At 40.1% G+C, this 19,485-nt stretch overlaps 2 protein-coding genes across 2 annotated transcripts; both read right to left on the bottom strand.

Annotated features, from left to right (window-relative positions):
* Positions 1–2,777: 2,777 nt before the first annotated feature.
* On the bottom strand, positions 2,778–4,798 carry LOC116212295 (G-type lectin S-receptor-like serine/threonine-protein kinase LECRK3). The gene is made up of 2 exons (XM_031546854.1): positions 4,777–4,798; positions 2,778–4,645 (listed from the first exon to the last, which is right to left on the bottom strand). The coding sequence occupies exons 1-2, from the start codon at positions 4,796–4,798 to the stop codon at positions 3,021–3,023; spliced, it is 1,647 nt and encodes a 548-aa protein (XP_031402714.1). The 3' UTR covers positions 2,778–3,020.
* Positions 4,161–5,494, bottom strand: LOC116211944 (G-type lectin S-receptor-like serine/threonine-protein kinase RLK1). Its single transcript, XM_031546491.1, has one exon. The coding sequence runs from the start codon at positions 5,462–5,464 to the stop codon at positions 4,916–4,918; it is 549 nt and encodes a 182-aa protein (XP_031402351.1). The 5' UTR covers positions 5,465–5,494; the 3' UTR covers positions 4,161–4,915.
* Between the last annotated feature and the right edge of the window lie 13,991 nt (positions 5,495–19,485).

Below are 19,485 nucleotides of genomic sequence, written 5' to 3'. Positions count from 1 at the left end.
TTAGCTTAAGTTCGCGGCAAAGATCGGAAAGCAGCAGTATGCTTAATATTATTTCGGGTCTGATTCTTATTTCCATTGGCAGTGACAGGTACATGACTCATAACTCCTCTTAAAAGAACTATGTGTGCTCTGATTCTTATTAAAACGAGATACGTATTCACTCCATCGTTATGGAGTTCGAGTCCGGCATTCTATCAACTTCATTGTGTGAATGAGATAAAGTCATACCTATATTCGAGTCAGCTTATCAATTGCATATTTCCTTGTTTTTGTGGTTATAATGGATATGGATCGAGGAGACGGCAAACTTGCACCCTGAAAGCTTGACTTGATGAATTATTTTTAGTAGTCATGTGAGTACTTTATTTCTTTGTAAAATGATGTATTATACTTATATAAAATATTTAAGAAGAATATTGTGATAGTTAGAGATTAAGGAATCGGTCTTCCTATGTTAAGTGAAAGGGTTTGACAAATATTGCCCTATTATATTTCATTTTGACTTGAGATATGTGGTGTGATTGTGTATGAGATATGTAATGATAATATAATACATTGTAATGTGATTGGGATTGTACTCGTGTATACTGATATTGCTTGATTGTAATAGCAATTGGATCGCTGAACCGACGGAATAGGATTTGGGGTATGGTTGACGGCTGATGCGGGGGATATAAAATGGACATCTATACCACTAATCCAGCGGGATATAAAATAGACATCTAGACCGCTAATCCAGCGGGATATAAAATGAACGCCTAAATCGCTGAACCGGCTGGATATAAAATAGACGTTTAGACCACTGATCCGGTGGGTTATAAAATGAATGCCTAGATTGCTGAACCGGCAGGATATAAAATATGCGTTAGGTTGGAGGTTGGATAATGGGTGGTGCTCGATTATGAGAAGTGGTAAGGTGAATTATGGAAATTTTAGTTGCGATGCAGGGTCACGGTATTGGTTATAACTCGATTGCAAAGAAATGTGACCATATGACTATATTGATTGGTTATGTTGTATATTATTTGTATGATATGATTGTTATAGATGTGATGATTGTTGAGGTTATCTAAAGTTGTTCTGTGAAACCCGTGTTGTTAGTTAGAGCTTGATTTAGTTCGTGTATGAATATTATTTGGAGCTGAGTTAATGGTTAATTCTAATACTATAATGTGGTTATAAGATAATTGATTATTTAAAAATGAATTTAGTAGTTATTTGTATATATTGTATAATGCCTTGTGTTGGTGAATTAAATGACGACTTTTGGTATGTTAGTATTACCTATATGAATCATTTAAAAATATTTTTATTGAATATTAGTTCATTTTACTATGGATTCTTATGTTCACTGATGCTGCGTTTAGTTTCAAAGTAGGATATTAAAATCAGATTTTGATTTTGAAAAAGAGTGGTATAAATGGGGCTCACTCTTTGATTTTGTATGAGTTATTTTGTTTTGTTATAGAAAAATAGTGGTATAAATGGGGCCCACCCTTTAACTTTGTATAAGTTATTTTGTCTTGTTGTTGGTAGAATTAAATTAAAGTAGGATTTTAAAATCCTACTATGAAACCAAATAAGCCATGAGATGCTACTCACACTCTGCATGATATCTTTCCAGATGGATTAGAGATTAGCTTGGCTGAGCCGAGGAACCATTTTTGACGGCGGGGATTAGCTTGGAGGACTTCCTAGATAGCCTTGTCTATTTTATATTTTATAGTTAATTAACCTATTATAAGAGAAGCTTAAAAGTATGTTACGACTTGGAATTTTTTTGTATAATTATTCTTTTGGTAATTGGAGATCATTAATAATCTATTGGGATGTTTGATGTGTGATTTATTTGATGGAATAATTAATTGACAATTGGAGGTCTAGCATATTGAAATATTAGCAAGTTTTGGGTTATTGAAATTTTAAGGAAAATGCTGCTGAAATTTCGGGTCATGACAACTGTAAATACACTACCTTTATATGTCCCTTAAATCTATCAGTTCGTGAAAATAAAGAGACTATGATCGGGAGACTTGATATCAAAATATTTCGGAATGATCAAGAAACTGTATAGAGATCAGATCTCTCCTACACTTATATGTTCAACAATAGCAAGAATCTGCAAAAACTTTCTCAGCAGGACTACTGCTCCTTCTTGTATTCTAACCAGAGTTTTGTTCTATTTGAATTAACAAGTTTTTTACATAATAATGCGTCATTTATCAATAAATAATTAAGTTTCTTATTACTTGATAAGTCTTTCATTTATATTCAAAAATAATAAATTTCGTTTTAAATAATTATTTCTTATTATTTAACATGAAAACCTAACGGCAGTCAACTGACACATAATGCCGTGGCACACTCCGATTGGTCTCTGCAAATGGAATTTTCTGAAAACTTTGAATTTGAGTTTTTTTATAATTAGTGAAATGAAAATTATGAGATGGGTCATGTATTTTTTGAATTAATAATGTACTTCATTTTTGTATTTCAACTAATCTGTTGTATATCTATGTAATATCACCTGAATAGATATTCATACTTGCCTTTAAATGAACTCGGTGACTCCTAAGTACGTCCTCAGAACTACCAGTGCAGTTGATGCGGCTGAGCAAGTTGACTTTGGAGAGATCCGGACTCTGTTCAAACTAATGTCGAGGCCCTATGATGAGCAACCTGAGATGCAGAAGTATGCTCATCTTCCTCCAGCTTGAGCTTATCGACCTGATCTTCACATGCTTATAGGACCAAAGATTCACGAGTCTTTCTACTGATTTGTATATAACATAGCCAGGATTACGATTTCTACCTTTTGAAAGGATGAGTTTCAAGTACACCACACACTTATTCTTGCGTTACTCGACATTATGGTCCAGCAGATCCTATCTAGCGTACGCTAATGCTAAACTTACGCATCTACCGTGAGTAAATCAATCTGCTGTATTTGGAACAATTATTACATGATCTTTTACAAGATCAACAGTAAACCTAACATGCAACAGGCTGGAACGAAGTCGCTACATTCTCATGAACGGGAAAGGACAAGGAGGAACAGGCACTTCGATAGCTCCCTCCAGCATCTGCGTTACCTTTCTCATGGAAGGCCTAAGGCTTGGGTCTTCCTGTATGCACCAAATGCCAACCATTACCATCCTCTTGAGCTTCTTACCCCCTTCATCACTCAGTGCCTCCATGTCCCCTTCCACCAAGGCCTCCATTACCCCATCCACGTAACAGTCGTATGCCCAGTCGCTCAATAGCATCCTCTCCCCTGCTTCTTCATTGATAATCTCTGTCTCTATGTTCTTCTTGCAGCACACGATCTCGAGCAGCAACACTCCGAAACTGTACACGTCCACCTTGACCGTCACGGGGAGGTACCTGAACCACTCGGGCGCAACGTAGCCTTTGGTTCCCCGAATGCCTGTATGGGTCAGGCTCTGCCCCATCTGCAGGAGCTTCGCAAGGCCAAAGTCAGAGATCTTGGCAGCAAACTGATCATCGAGCAGTATGTTCTGCGGTTTTATGTCGCAATGGATGATCTGGGTGCTGCACTCCTCGTGCAGGTACAATAGCCCTCTTGCGATCCCGAGTGCTATCTGACACCTGTGGGCCCATGTAGGTCTCGGGTTCCCAAACAAGAGGCTGGACAAAGACCCGTTACTCAGGAACTCATACACGAGCAGTCTCTCGTGCCCCTCGTCGCAGTATCCAAGGAGCCGAACGAGGTTCTTGTGGTGGGTCTGCCCGATCACATTCACTTCAGTTCGGAACTCCTTCTCTGATTCCTGCATAAGATTGTTTATTAACTTCTTTACAGCAACTGGTGAATTTGATATCATTCCCCTGTAGACTATCCCAAAATGGCCTCTCCCAAGCTCTTCCGTGAAACCATTCGTGGCCTCCACGAGCTCCTTGTAAGTGAAGCTTTGCAATTTTGTGAAGCCTTCGCTCTGGTGCAGGGTTAGTTTCCCAGTGATTCTGCTGCGGCGAATCCAGTAAAAGCCCAGACAAATCACGCCGACCAGTAGGATGTTAACGAGCACTGAAGTGCCGAAAAGGACAGATCCTGTGAGGAACAGCTTATCCTTCTTGCTCTTATCCTTCCCGTTTGGAGGTGGAAACATGGGGCGGTCTGGCGGCAAATTCCGCTTTGGGACTTTGATCAGAGCCTTCAATGAAAGATACCACCCGGTTTGCCCATGGGAGAGCGGTAGCTTCTTCTTCCAGCACTCTTTGCCCTCTTTGAAGATTGCCACAGCACAGAAACAGTCATTCAAGCATGAATTTCTGCATTGTTGTTCGGTGAAAGGCGTGAGAAGGGCATAGTCGGAAGTGGGCCAATCAGTGCTTGGAGCCTCCTCAAACGTGAAAAGATCACTGGTGTAGTTCCTCTGAGCTTCATCACAGCTTACTGCGAAGTTCGGTGCACAGCTGCTAAAATGGTCATTTGGATCGATGAAGGTGAACCCAGCCGGGCAGCTACATGTGGGACGAGCATTTTCTCTGATATTGCATATACTGTTGTATCCGCAAACCCCAAGACCTGCTGTGACAAGAAGATCCTTGCATATGTTCTCGGGTTGAGACCAGACAGGAGTCCACCCTGGAGTGCTTGTGTCCTTCAGGTGAACGTAATGGGCTGCAACTCCATCAAAGTTCAGCTTAACCCGATGATAATATTGTGAGGGTGGGTAAGCCCCGCTTGAGAGATTGGCTATTTTCCCATTTTGTCGTAAGACGTATAGAGAGCCCGACTCATCGAACACCAACCTGAGGCCAGCCTCTGTATCATTAGCAAATTTTCCTGGAGTATGTGATGTGTAGTAGGCTTCGTTTGCATAATCAGTGGGCAAGTTTATAGGGTTGAGACAGACATTTCCATCGGGTAGGAGGCGAAGCTGAAACCTTCCTAAGGAGAAGTTTGTCTCTGTGAGGAAGAGAGGAGGCCGCCTCTCTCAAGGACTTGCGTGGGCAAAAGCGTGTCGCTGGGAAAGCTAAAGGTCTCCCAGATAGGATCAGAACCGGAATCTTCCCCAAAGAGCTGAAAATTGCCAGTGTTGTTCATCACCCCATAGGAAGCGGTCCCTGAGAAGGACTGGGACCTGTAAATTTCTTCCCCTCGAGGATCGGTGAGGCGTACACCTTTATCGGGAGTGAGCTCAACTTTGGATCCTAATGGAGCTGGAGTGGTGTCTTTCGGGTACCAAACTATGGTTTTTTCCGGGAGTATGTCGTACCATATGCAAAGCAAGAAAAGGTTGCTGTTGGGAGCAATTTCTTTGAACCCGAATGCGAACTCTCTCGAGGAAGAGAGCCAAGAGGAATTCGAGCCTGCTGTAGCAGTGAGTGGAACTCCAACGGTTATGTTTCCATTAGTTTGGGCTGATGAAAGCGGTGGGAAGTTCAGGAGAAAAATAAAGAAGAAGAAGAGGATCATATGAGGCAGGAGAAATCCCATTTTTGAGTGAATAGATAAGAAAGTAGTGATTTCAGTTCAGGATATAATGTCGACATTTGAGCAAAGATCGCACCGTACTTGATATTTCATGAAGAGTGACTCCTGAACCTTCCAAGTCAAGCAGAGCCCTTTACAAGTCAATCACGGGACCTAATCAAAATGAGTCCAAGTCCTTTTCTTGCACAACGTCCTTATCTTAGACTCTTTCAACGATAACGATTTTCCCAGCTGGAGGAAATGACTTGGTGTGGCCCATTTGAGTTTGAAGTTTCTTGTGTGGGACAAGAGAAAGGGAAGTGAAAGTCCTTTCTGGTTTCCAGCAAAACGTACGTTTTGGGACCTACAGAAATAAAGAGTATGTTCGCGATAGTCCAAAGTTGTCAAAGTCTGTCGACTGGCCTGTCGTCAAGTCCAGAATACCATTGGACACTTCCGAGGACTATTTGGGCACTCAAGTAATATATAGCTATCCTTCTCAGAGCCGAATCCAGATCTATTAAAAGCCCAGTCACTGGGACTAAAGAGGGGCGAGGATCACGCGATAAGGCTTATGGATTCATGGACTTTGCTTGAGTTTTGTTCAGATCACAACTGCTCCATCCGGGATAAAATTGGGAAATCCTAGATATCACGAGAGCAGATTCCGTATATCCACGGGTCTTGGAATGCAGAAAAGTCTGCAGCAAAGACGCGTCCTGTCACGACCCGAAAATCCTGTAGAGTTTCCTTTAGAGTATCACGATATCCATTTTACCAAATTTAAACATGTTAAACAATTCCATAAAATCTCAACTACATCTATCCCAACCAACCACGTCATATTTATATCGAAGAAACACATCACACCTTCAAAGGAACTTCTAGCATGTTTTTCAAAACCACCCATAAACAACTAAACAAATTTTTTCAGGCCGTAACTATTCACGAACATTCTATACATAGCTTAATACCTACGATATATACAAGTTTAGCTACAAATCTTCCATGTTGATCCCCAAAGTCCAAAAAGTCATCCAATGCAGCTAGTTTAGCTTCTAATTCATCTGTAACAAGAAATATGTATGGATAAGCTACATCTCAGTGAGTACTAAATTTCATAAGAAAATGAAGTATTAAATTCATATTCTATATCACTTTATGTAACTCAACTCACCACCAAAATATTTAAATAACAACCATAACTTACCTACATCAACTTTAGTACCAATATCCAATTTAACATCAATAAACTCAAATGAAATTTTAATGCAACAATTTAACAGTCATAGAGGTCGCATTCCCTCATGACAGAGTTATGACGATACCGTAACCCCGCACACCTCATCACCAACTCCTCAAATTGATTACCACAAGCAAGGACCCCCTATTACTCTCCGGTGGTAGGAGTCTAGCGTCCATTTTATATCTCGTCGAATCAGCGGTCTAGCGTCCTTATTTATATCTCGTTGGATCAACGATCTAGCATCTCTTTTTATATCCCGCCAGATCAGCGGTTTCACAGCCATCACAACAATAGTATTCATACTATACCATAATGATCAAATTCACTTACCTTCATCTTAACAAATAAGCATCAAGATGCATGTACTCTCTTAATTTCATTAACCTGAACTAAAATGCACTTTCATATATTTATCCCGAATATAACCTCATTCTAATAAGGAGTAGAGTACTCACTAAACTCTCAAAATTATCTTATTGAGTCGAGCCTTTAGGATGTATGGTCTCAGTCTCCTTGGCCCCTATTAAGTTCAAGCATAAAGGTTAGATAATATACCAGATAAGAGCATACATATACATCAATTCAACTCTCTTGTTCCTATTAATTACAAGCACCTACATAATAATAAGATAATATGCATAATAATAAGAGTTAAATGCACTTGCCCCCTGACCTATAAAGCGAGTTTGAGTTTACTCCTCGACCTTCAAAATTTTGTAGAGTACCCTTCAACCTTGCTGGAAAATAAGCAAAGTGCCTCCTTAATCAAATTCCAATCAAAATTTCAGCCAAGAGAGAAAAAAAAAGTGCGTTATTTTCGGATTAAAACTATTTGTGAATGTTTAATACGTCTTCCTTATGTTCAAGATTAAATTTGGGGAGATCATATGGTGAGGGATCTCATAAATTCCGAAGATCCGCAAAACCATAAACTTTGAAGGTATATGGTAACCTTGTCTATTAATCTGGACATAAGGACTGAGGGGGTAACATTGCTTATTAATCTAAAAAACAATGCATTTTTTTCCTCTTTTGGCCGGAAATTTGATCGGAATTTGATTAAGGAGGCATCTTACTTATTTCCCAGTAAGGTTGGGTGGTACTCTATAAAAATTTTAAGATTAGGGGGCAAACCCAAACTCATCTCATAAGTAAGGGGTAAAGTGCATTTAACTCTAATAATAACATTACATGCTTAAAGCTAAAATTACTTCCATATACAGTTTCATGCCAATATCTAGTCCTTTCTATCAACCAATCTCACGTGGCAACGTGTGGTTCAACACGTGCCATGTGCCTTAAACACCCGCCCTTAACAAGGGACCCGAGCCGGGCATCCTCTTCCGTGCTCGGGCAAGGGGGGACAAATACCAAACTAGCCTCGAGCTCCACACTCGGGCCTAACTAGAGGTGCACATTTAGCTACCTCGAAACTGGACCGGACCACTCTTGGGCCTGATTAACATGAAATCGAATCTGGCGTGGTGTGAGCCCACATGAGCGCGCGGAAGCATAACCCGCTTTGATACCATGTAAAATACCCACATGGGCCTACACGGACTTAAGCCCATCTGCAACTCAAAAGCTTAAGCTGATAGGTTACTGGACTCAAGTTTCATATAAGCTTGTGGTTTCTTTCTCAATTTTTCGATGTGGGACAACATATGTCAACAGTTGCCTTAGTAAACTCATACAAACCAACTCTCGAGAAGAAATGACATACAAGTATATATAACAAAAGTCAAAGAACAGGAGATATACATGTATTTAAATGTGTATATATAAACGGCGAAATATACCCAAATCTCCACAACCTACCTGAGTGAAAGACACAATCTTTTCTCGATGTCTCTCCCAATTTCCTGCATCAATCTACTCTCATGTGATCCGTCTCGTTTCCCTGTTCTTCTCCCAAGCTTTCTGCTCAAAGAAATCTCCCGGCTGTGGATAAAGTTGATTACACGAACTTCTTTCGGTTGCTTTCGAATATCAAAGCCGATCCCAAAATTCCTGAAGAAGAGCTTCTAGTTCCACTGAAGTCTGTTCTACTGGATATCGGGAAGGAGCGAAAGGAGGTGTGGATCAGCTGGGTGAAAACCTACATACAGGAGATATGCTGACTCCACTACTTCTGTCATTCATTCACTTTCTCGCATTTGCAAACTTACTTTCCGAACTTTAATCATCAAGTGGTTGGATACTTTTTCTGCCTCATTTAGTATGGATACTTGTTTTGCCTAGCTTCTCTGAACTAATCCACCAGTGTCATCTTCTTCCCCCAGCTTCTCTGACTTGGTGTGGCCCATTTGAGTTTAAGTTTCTTGTGTGGGACAAGACAAAGGGAAGTGGAAGTCCTTTCTGGTTTCCAGCAAAACGTACGTTTTCAGACCTACAGAAATAAAGAGTACGTACGCGATAGTCCCATCGTCACTGCCAGAATACCATTGGACACTTCTGAGGATTATTTGACCACTCAAGTAATATATAGCTACCGTATCAGAGCCGAATCCAGATCTATTAACAGCCTAGTCACTGGGACTAAAGAGGAGCGATGATCACGCGATAAAGCTTATAGATTCATGGACTTTGCTTGAGTTTTGTTCAGATCACAACTGCTCCATCAGGGATAAAATTGGGAAATCCTAGATATCACGAGAGCAGATTCTGTGTATCCGCGGGTCTTGGAAGGCAGGAAATTGAAAAGTCTGCAGCAAAGACGCGTCCCATGGTTATTTCGACAAAATCGTGTTCTCTAAGTTGCAATGAATTGGTGTGGCCCATTTGAGTTGGAAGTTTCTTTTGTTATTTTGTGAGGCGAGAAAAAGGGACGTGGAAGTCCTTTCTGGTTTCCAGCAAGTCGTTCTCCGAGCACAAGTGGTAAAGGCATATGTCCGTGATAGTCTAAACAAGCTGATCGGCCCTGTTTTGTTACTAATTACCGCTAGACACTTCTGAAAATTATTTGGGCAAGGACTGGTCGCTGGAAGAGAGGGGTGAGAGGATCAGAAAAAAAACAGATCCTCTTACCAATATAGTTACTGATAACTGTAAATGCACTTCCTCTACGTGTCCCGCAGATCCATGTATTCATGAAAATAAAGAGTCTGTGATCAGCAATGGAGCCTTGATATCGAAAGATTTGGAATGATCAAGAAACTGTATAGAGATCAGGTCTCTCCTACGACTTATGTGTTCAACAATAGCAAGAAGCTGCAATACTTTATCAGCAGGACTACTAGTCCTAGTATCTCCGACCACTCATACCTATATAGAGAACTTTTAGGGTCATGAGCATCCTCAAAAGTAGCAAGAGTTTTTTTTTTTTTTTAAATCCAACGAAACTTTTCATTTAACAAGATTCTCATTCTATTGAAATAATATATGTCTGCTTGATTGGGGAAAGTAATATATTTGTTTCATTTGGTTAATTGAAATAATGGTGAGCTATTTTTACCCTGATTTGGCTAATAGCCTAATACATTTATTTTTATTATTGTTTATTTATCGAGGACAATGCCTTTCATTCTGGGTTGATTTTTTTTCTTAATAAAATTTCGGGCGAAGTTTTTTCTTTTGAAGTTTTTCTTTAGTATAAATATTTAAAAAATCATCCAATAATCATTTGGGATAAGAAAATTATCTAAGTATTCTCATCAAACATAAATATAATACCCGGAATGAAAAAATAAGTTCAAAATAATGTAGGAGATAACAAATCCAACAATGTAATTAAGATTTAATGTTCTAATCATAATAGAGAACAAGTAGAAAATAGTTAAGTATGACACTCAAACTAAGAAATTAAGAATAAAGTGCCGACTATCGAAAAAAAAATATCAAGTGAGAATATAAATTTTGAATGGATTGGATACCATCCAGTTGTTTTGGTCGAAAACCGTTATTTTCGATTTTGTTTTCTTTAAACTTGAAAACCATTTCCTTTCACCTACATTGGAGGCCGATCTACCACCAATTGGAAGCTACGTGGAAAGGAGTCGGGTCATGGCTCTGGCCAAGGGCACTGGTCTAAATTAGAGGGCAAGGTCGGGACGGGGCAATTGGCCCTTCCCTTCTCATCGTCCAACTCTTTTCTTCTCTCTCTCTCTCTCTCTTTTAATCTTTGAAAAACTTAAATGTTTTTTTGAAATTATTAAATAATATTTGAAATCAATATTTTGAAAGAGAAGTGACACATAGTATACTGTTATTGGCTTCAAAATCCATGTCAATGTAATTTAACAGAAAAAATGTGACGGTAGGACTAAAGTTGCGAGAGGGGAAAAATATTTGGAAAATAAAAATGGCAAAAAACATAGGTTTAGGTAAAAAAATGACAAAAATGTTAAAGCTTAATGATCGAAAGTATTGTTTTCCTTACATTTTTTCTGTCTTTTACGTGAGGTTCGTGAGCTTAAATATAAGAATGCGAAATCAAAATAAAGGGGCAAACGGAGTGATTCTGGCAAGAATCGAACACGTGCTCTTGCATGTTTAGCATGGGGATATGAAATAAAATGGAATCTCTATACGATAATGTTTAAGCATGGCCACAGGAGTCGTCTTAGTTGCTTACTTGCTACTTGCCTCTCCTAAGGCAACTCATATAGATAGCAGAGACTCAATTTGAGCATGAAAAAAAAAACATTTTTCAGTTGAATGTTACATCGTGTTTGATATAATAAAAATGGAAAAAGAACAGTTAGATTCATGCAATCGAGTTCGGCATGGTGATTCTGCTTCCATGCATTCTCTTCCTTTAGTGTAAGCACGACAGTAGCTCGTTTTCCCCAATTTTACAGGAGCTTCTCGACAAGTTTTAGCTCATTTTGATCTCTTATGAGTTTCTGCTCCTTTCGTTGGCAAGACGACATTTGTGTTGATATGGGGAACTACATACTCTGGGACATCCGAAGTCGAGATGACCTACATTCGAACCAAACGATTTTCTGATCATGATAAATATAATATCAATGATATAATATATATAAATGGCACAGTTATAATACGTTTGACTGAGGTGCATACAGAATTTTCAAGTAATCTACGCCAAATTTTCCAGTAACTGTTGCTGAGATTCTTATGGAAACTGTGATCTGTGATAAGAAAACTAATTTGCTTAATCTTCCACTTTCAAGAGATAGAATCATCGGTATATATATTCACACCTATATTAACTGCTAACATGAAGTCGTCTTAAGCAATTAATCCCAAAAACTAACTAAAACCCTGTCAAAGATTTGAAGTCTTGGCAATCCCTTGTGTGCCTTGTCTATCGTCCTTCAAGGAAACACTAGTGGCTCATGCAGTGTCGGTCTCCATAGAAGCTCTAGCGATGGCGGGCTCCAACTACCTCGACTATTAGATGGATGTCTCTGCAAAGCTGGAGAGCTTCTCTCATCCCGAACCCAGTAGACTCCGGTGGCATATCGGAAACGGTCACCGGTCCCTGGAAATCTAAATTTTCAAACCTAAAATGGTTGTGATTCTATAGAAGCACAAGAGGAATTATCCCGAGACAGGACGAAAGAAATACTAGAAATACTAGACCTAACTGATAAAAGAGTAAAATGCAACAGAGCACTTACTGACGGATTCTTTATTTTGCCTCAGATATGGGACCAAATTTATGGATGAGTATCAGGCTATCATGACCAGAAAGCTCGGCCTTCCCGAGTAAAATAAACAGCTGACAAGCAGACTTCTGAACAATATGGCTGTGGATAAAGTTGACTTAAAAGAATTTCTTTCGATCACTTTCATATATCAAAGCTGATGTGGAAGATGTCGAATTCAAGGAATTTAGGTAGATAAAAAATAACAATGAACACCGGGATATACGTGGTAAAACCCTATGATGAGGAAACGTCCACAGACAAAGTAGGAGATTCCATTAGATCAATAAACTAGAGATTACAACCTCGAGATCACACTCGTGTTTCTCAGCACCCAGTACAAGACCCAAGCCCGAGAAGAGTCTCACAATCCTCTCAATTCTCACAACTCCTCTTAATTCTCACCACTCTCTCACTCTATGAACCCTAGAGACTCCAAGAGAATAACCCGAGAAGTCCCGAGAACTTTCCAAGAGAATTACACGCGATTGCCCGATTTCACACCCGACATTGACTTACAAGGCTCATCCCATATTTATAGATTCAAGACTCAAAATATCCCTAAACCACCTAGGAAGATTCCTCCTTTGAATAGATTCTCAGTTGCAACCAATCGCACAAAAATGAAAACTAAATCGCAAGATACTCTCTCTCGGCCAAAATTGCCATGGCACGTTACTGTGCTCGCCATGGCACACTTTGCTAATCGCCTCTGTACTTCGTGCTGTGACACATTGGCATTTTCGCCATGGCACAATTTGCTGATTGCTTCCTTTTCTTTAGTCGAACTTTGTTCTTGTTTCCGGGTCTTCGGATTTCCACTGAATACGAGACATATCTCACAAAAGCCGATCCCAACATTCCTGAAGAAGAGCGTCTAGTTTCAGTGAAGGCTGTTCTGCTGCATATCGGGAAGGAGTGAAAGAAGTAGTGGATCAGTTGGGTGAAAACCTACATACAGGAGGTCCGCTGGCTCCACTTCTCTGCCATTTATTCACTCCCTTGCAATTGCAAACTTACTTTCCGAACATTAGGCATTAAATGGTGGTTTACTATCTTGCCTGATTGATATGGATACTTGATTTGCCTGCCTTCTCTGAACTAATCTGCCAAGGCCATCTTCTTCCTCCAGCTGGCTAGCAATGGCATATCAGAAGAAGAACGAAAGGCTTTAATGGGCTCAGTGAATTCTAAGTACATCCTCGGGGAACTACCTCTGCTAAAGTGCAATTGATGCAGCTGAGCAAGGAGACTTAGGAGAGGTCCAAACTCTGCTCAAACTAATGTCAAGGCCCTACAATGAGAATCCCGAAATGCAGAAGTATGCTTGACGTCCCCCAGCTTGGGCTTGTCGACCTGGTGTTTGTTTCGCTCTCTCATTCCTTGTGAATTTAAAGAAAAAAAATGGTACTTGGTGTTACTACGCCTATAGTGCCAGAGATTCACCTGTCTTTCTACTGATGTATACAACATATTCAGGACCACGACTTTTACCTTTAGAAAGATGAGTTTGTAAACCACGCCCTTATTCTTGCATCTGTCAGGAACTGGAACCCTTCGTCATTATGATTGATTTGTGCTCTTCTATGAGAAGAGTATGTACCATTGCCTGATGTTATGGTCCAGCAGGTCTAGCCTATGGTTATGCTCAATTTATGCATCTTCCACAAGTAAACCAATCAACTGTATTTTGGAACTACTTACATGATCTTTTTCAGGACCGACAATAAACCAAACAGGCAACAGTCTGGAACGAAATTCGCTACATTCTCATGAGTGGGCACTGAGCAGCCTCTCATGCCCCTCTTTGCAGTATCCAAGAAGCCGGACGAGGTTCTTGTGGTGGGTCTGCTGGATCACGTTCGCTTCGGTTCGGAGCTCTTGCTCCGAGTCCTGCGTCAGACAGTTCATTAACTTCTTTAGAGCGACTGGTGAATCTGATATCATTAACTTCTTTGGAGGTGGAAATATGGGCTGTCTGCTGACGAACCCCGCTTCGGATATATAAATAGGATGCGGCACCCATGAAGGACTCGGACTTGTAAATTTCATTCCCTTGAGGATCAGTGAGGCGTACACCTTTATTGGAAGTGACCTCAACTTTGGATCCTAATGGAGCTGGATTGGTGCCTTTTGGGTACCAAACCATGGTTTTTCCGGGATCTTATCGTACCATTTGCAAACCAAGAAAAAGCTGCTGTTGGTATCAATTTCTCGGAGCCCGAATGCAAAATCTCCCAAAGAAGAGAGCCAAGAGGAATTGGAGCCTGCTGTAGCAGTGAGTGAAGCTCCTAGGATTATATTTCCATTAGTTTGGGCCGATAAAGCAGTGGGAAGTTCAGGAGAAACATAGAGAAGCATAGGATTATCTGAGGCGGGAGAAAACCCATTTTTGTGGTTTCCCAATATGATTTTAAAATCTAATTTTAACTTAATTCTACCCACAACAAAATAAAATAACTCAAATAAAGTCAAAGGGTGGGCCACATTTATACCACTTTTTTTTCCACAACAAAACAAAATAACTCATACAAAATCAAAGGATGGCCCCCATACATAATAATTTATACCACTCTTTTTCAAAATCAAAATCTGATTTTAAAATATTACTTTGAATCCATACGCAGGAATAAATATTGACATATGAGCCAGATCAGGAAGCTTCCAAGTCAAGCAGAAGCCTTTACAAGTCAACAATGGAATAATCCCCCTATCTTTTCGGTTAACGGAAACTGTTCCTAGTCCTATCCTTCATGGAAAACCAGAAAAATGAAGATAATTTTGTGGCTCTTTAGTTGGTCCGTCGTTTCTGTGTTTGATCATCATCTTTTATGGAATGTGTTGATCTTAGACTCTTACACGATAATGCAGTAAAGCTTTTGTATTCATAGACTAAACTTTGAGTTGAATTCAGAACACAACTGCTCCATCGAAGATATAATTCGGAAATCCTGGGTATCATGAGAGGTGGGAAATTGAAACTCTGCAACGAAGATAGGTCCAGTGGGTCATTATGACAGAATGCTGCGGTGTTTTAAGGAGAAGAGAGCATATATAGAGAAACTGCAATGGAATGGTATGGCTCTGGCCCATTTGGATTTAAAGATTCCTTTGTGGGACAAGAAAAAGTGAAATCCACTTTGGTCTCCAGCAAACCGGTTTCCGAGCACAAGCGAAAAAGAGGATGTGCATAATAGCCCAAACGCGTGGCAACTACTGTAATACCTCTACACACTAATAAGAACGGTTTGGATGCTAGAGTAATATGACAATTGGTATCAGATTCGATTCCAGATCTCTAACAAGACCCGTTTTATGGAAGAGGCAAATGCAGGAAATGAATAATCCAGATCCTCCTACCAATATATTTGCCGATAACTGTATACACTTCCTCTAAGTGTTCCTCTATGTGAAAGTAAAGCGACTGTGATCAGCAATAGAGACTAGATATCGAATTTTTGGGAATGATCAATGAACTTTATAGAAATCAGATTTCTCCTACCACTTACATGTTCAACAATAGCAGGAAGCTGTAAAACTTTTTCAGTAGGGCTACTTCACTTAATCTTCCTTACTACAATCTTGCCGGAGTTTCAAGTGGCTAAATATGCAGATGATGCTTATTCTGGGTCAGGTTCGATTTGCTCAGCAACGCCCTCCTTAGAATTGTTTTCAGGGTCTTCTAAGCACTTTTCAAGACCTCTCTCCTCATATTTTTGGTCATATAAATGGTTGTCACCAAAGCCAGCATTCTCCTCAGTCTGCTTCTGAGACTTGAAATGGGAACCCCCTCCACTCCCGACAGACACAGCAGGAACGGATTACTTGTGAGACACAGCAATGACGAAGTAAAACATGAGAAGAGGCCTTTACAAGTCAATGGCCATACCTAATCGTACTGTCTTTCGGTAAAGGAAAACTGTTCCCGGTCCTCTTCTCTTTGGGAAACCGAAAATGAAGACAATTTTGTGGCTCTTGAGCTGGTTGATTATCATTCTATACGCAATGAGCTTATCTTAGAACTTTTTCACGATCACGCAGTAAAACTTATGAATTAATGGACTCTCACAATTCACCGGTCGTGAGAGGCAGAAAACTGATAAGTCTGCAACGAAAACACATCCGATGGATTATTTCGACGAAATCATGTTCTCTAAAGGAAAAGAGAGCATATATGGAGAAGGTGCAATGAATTGGTGTGTCCCATTTTAGTTTGACGTTCCTTTCGTTCTTTTGTGGGACAAGAAAAAAAGAAGTGGAAGTCCTCCCTGGTTTCCAGCAAGTCGCTTGCCGAGCACAACTGATATGTCTGTGATAGTCTAAACGCACCGGCCAGGCCCTCTCACCACCGGAATACCACTAGACACCTTTTGAGGACCGAATGCCCTCAAATAATATGGCTATCACTATCAGAGTCGATTCCAGATCTATTAACAGACTGGTCACTCGGAAGAGAGAGGGGTGAGGATCGGACAAAATAGATCTTCTTACCTATATAGATACCATGACTGTAAATGCACTTCCCCTACGTGTCCCCTAAATCATCTAATTGTGAAAATAAAGAGACTGCGATTGGCAATGGAGACTTGATATCAAAATCTTTTGGAATGATCAAGGAACTGTATAGAGATCAGATTTATCCTACTACTCATATGTTCAACAATAGCAAGAAGCTGCAAAACTTCCTCAGCAGGACTACTTCTCCTAATCTTCCTTAGATCCTAAACTCCGACCGAGTTTCCAAGTGGCTAACTATGCAGAGGGTGCTTGTTCTGGGTTGGGTTCGACTTGCTCGGCGGCAACCTTCTTAGGCTCGTCTTCAGAGTCTTCCAATCAGTTTTAAGGACCTCTCTGCCCATACTTCCAGCCATGTACATGGTCGTCCCCGAACTCCGCATTCTCCTCGGCACTCTTCCGGGAATTGAAATGGGAACACCCTCTGCCTCCGACTGATGCAGCAGGAGTGGAAAACTCAGAAGATGCAGCACAAGGACAAGCCAAAACACGAGAATGGCAGCTCCATGGCAGAATTTCATCGTCTTTGGGCAGCAAGAAACTGCAAAAGCTGTGTTGTTTCGGAATTTCAAGCTTTTGGGATGTGGGCATTATATAGATCCAACCCGAAAAGGCTGTTTCTTCACATATTTGTTAATCCAGTGGTGTTGTTTATTGGGGGTCGGGACTTGGAAGGAGCCTGAACATGTGATGCAATTGCATCTTTTCTGACTTTCTCTGCAAATCTTTGGTTATTAAACCACTTTTCCTCATGTGACAAGTCACATGAGACCAAATGAGATCACCTTCTCTCTGTACCTTTTTGCTCCTTAATAATTGCAAAAATTCAGCAATTAGTTCTTTGGTTGTCTGACTTATCAAAAAGAAAAAGAAACACAGCTAAATTTAGCTGTGTTTTGGATCTTTTCCTTATGGAAAACGATGGACACTCAATTCCATCATCTAATAATCCCTTTTCCCTTGCTGCACTGGAAAAAGGGCAATGCCTTTATCCCTCCATCATCCATCTACCATTTGCCAAACTTCACATGGTTCGGCCCCGGTGGGGGTAAAAACATGGAACTGAAACCGAGCATGAAAATTTGGTTCTTGCCGGTGTGTTTTCTGGTTATATTGGCTTAGCTCATACTAGGACCGGCCCATGATCATGATCAAACCAAACCATCACAACGTAAACATCGGGGACATGATTTGCCTTGCGTACTACGGCTTTCGATTGATGCGTGCAAGACAAAATCCTGCCCACCGGCGACTGCTTGGTTGGACCAAAGCCATGTAAAAAACCAAACAGAACCCTCCGAGATGATTATAACCAGAAAAATCGGTTCTTCTGCATCCTTGAATGCGAGATCTTTTGGCTTCGATTTTGATTTGGATATGATAAGAAAAACCGAGCTGAGCCTGTGTTCACCCCTTAAGAGTCCTCATATACGACCCATCTGATACGTAATAACTACAAAGCGCCGTTTCATGAGTTCCGATCCGTGTTCCAAGTAAACTATAATATGCGGCGTGGGTTCTACTCGATCCCAACACTGTACCTTGAAATGCCTTTGGCTGGTTCAGCCACATGAAGATTTCACGTGGACTCAGATTTTTAATTAATGTCCCCATTGCTCCCAAAATTACCTCAAGTTCAGTTCAGACGCGGATCTTGACCGGTCAAATCCTTCAGAAACTGGTAATGTTTATTCGAGTCTCCCATCAATCAATTGGGCTTTTTGGCTATGTAAAGAGTGCCCATCCACATGAAATTAGATAAAATCAGGGATGTACCGAGAGGATTACGGTGGCACTCAACTCCTCCTAAAATTTTCACGTATTAAAAAAAATTACATATAATTCTCAAATTTTGATCAATTTTTTTTTATATTTACTCCTCCTAACTCTGAAAATCTATTCATTCTTGGATACAATTATTTCTTTTTTAAGTAAATCGAGAGGGAAAAAAAAAAGAAGCTAATAAGATTGATGCGATTATTGAAGGTCATGACTCATTCTCCATGTATTTAAAAGATTATTTTCATATTTGTTCCCGATGCTTCTTCACGTTGTGTGATAAGATAGATTAGCATGGTTGGTTGAGGTAAAACATACATGCCGAGAAGAAAATTTCTATACAGACTGATTGGCACAAAACTCTTTGCAATTACCGATGGGTCTACATTATTATCAATATCTGCCTAGGAGTGCTATTGTTTAGCAATTTTATTGGAGGGTCTTTATCCCATCTTTGTATTTGTTAAGTTCGGTTTTATTTTCTTAGGGCTTCGACCCCACAATCCACCCGAAAAAAATAAATAAATAAATAAAATAGAGAGAGAGAGTAGCATGAAAATTGCCTCGTACCGGGTTGACGACAAGGAGGAGAGTTTCATACGACATCCTCATGGAATTCAGTCAAAATGGACTTCTGCGAATTGGATTTGCATAGAGATTTGATTCCTTATATTGCTTTTATATATAGCGTGAACATGGGGACTCTATTATATAACTCAATCAAAGAATTAATTAACATAATGTTGAATATCCCTCAATGTAGGCCCTAAGCACATTGCCTTTCTAATAAATTTCGGGAAATTTAGCATGCGATGAACGAAACATTATTTTAACTATGTGATCGTCTGACACGCATCACAAATCATTGGGGATTCAGTAAGAGTGAACCCAAT

Source organism: Punica granatum, chromosome 6 (assembly GCF_007655135.1).
Source record: "Punica granatum isolate Tunisia-2019 chromosome 6, ASM765513v2, whole genome shotgun sequence".
Taxonomy (NCBI): domain Eukaryota; kingdom Viridiplantae; phylum Streptophyta; class Magnoliopsida; order Myrtales; family Lythraceae; genus Punica; species Punica granatum.
This window is presented reverse-complemented; position numbering and strand designations above follow the sequence as displayed.

Bases quoted from the DNA above. Each gene is read 5' to 3' on its own strand.
- LOC116212295 (XM_031546854.1), bottom strand. From the start codon at position 4,798: ATGATACAGAGGCTGGCCTCAG. The intron at 4,646-4,776 runs GTTGGTGTTCGA...ATGGAGTTGCAG, and splicing joins GATACAGAGGCTGGCCTCAG to CCCATTACGTTCACCTGAAG.
- LOC116211944 (XM_031546491.1), bottom strand. From the start codon at position 5,464: ATGGGATTTCTCCTGCCTCATATGATCCTCTTCTTCTTCTTTATTTTT.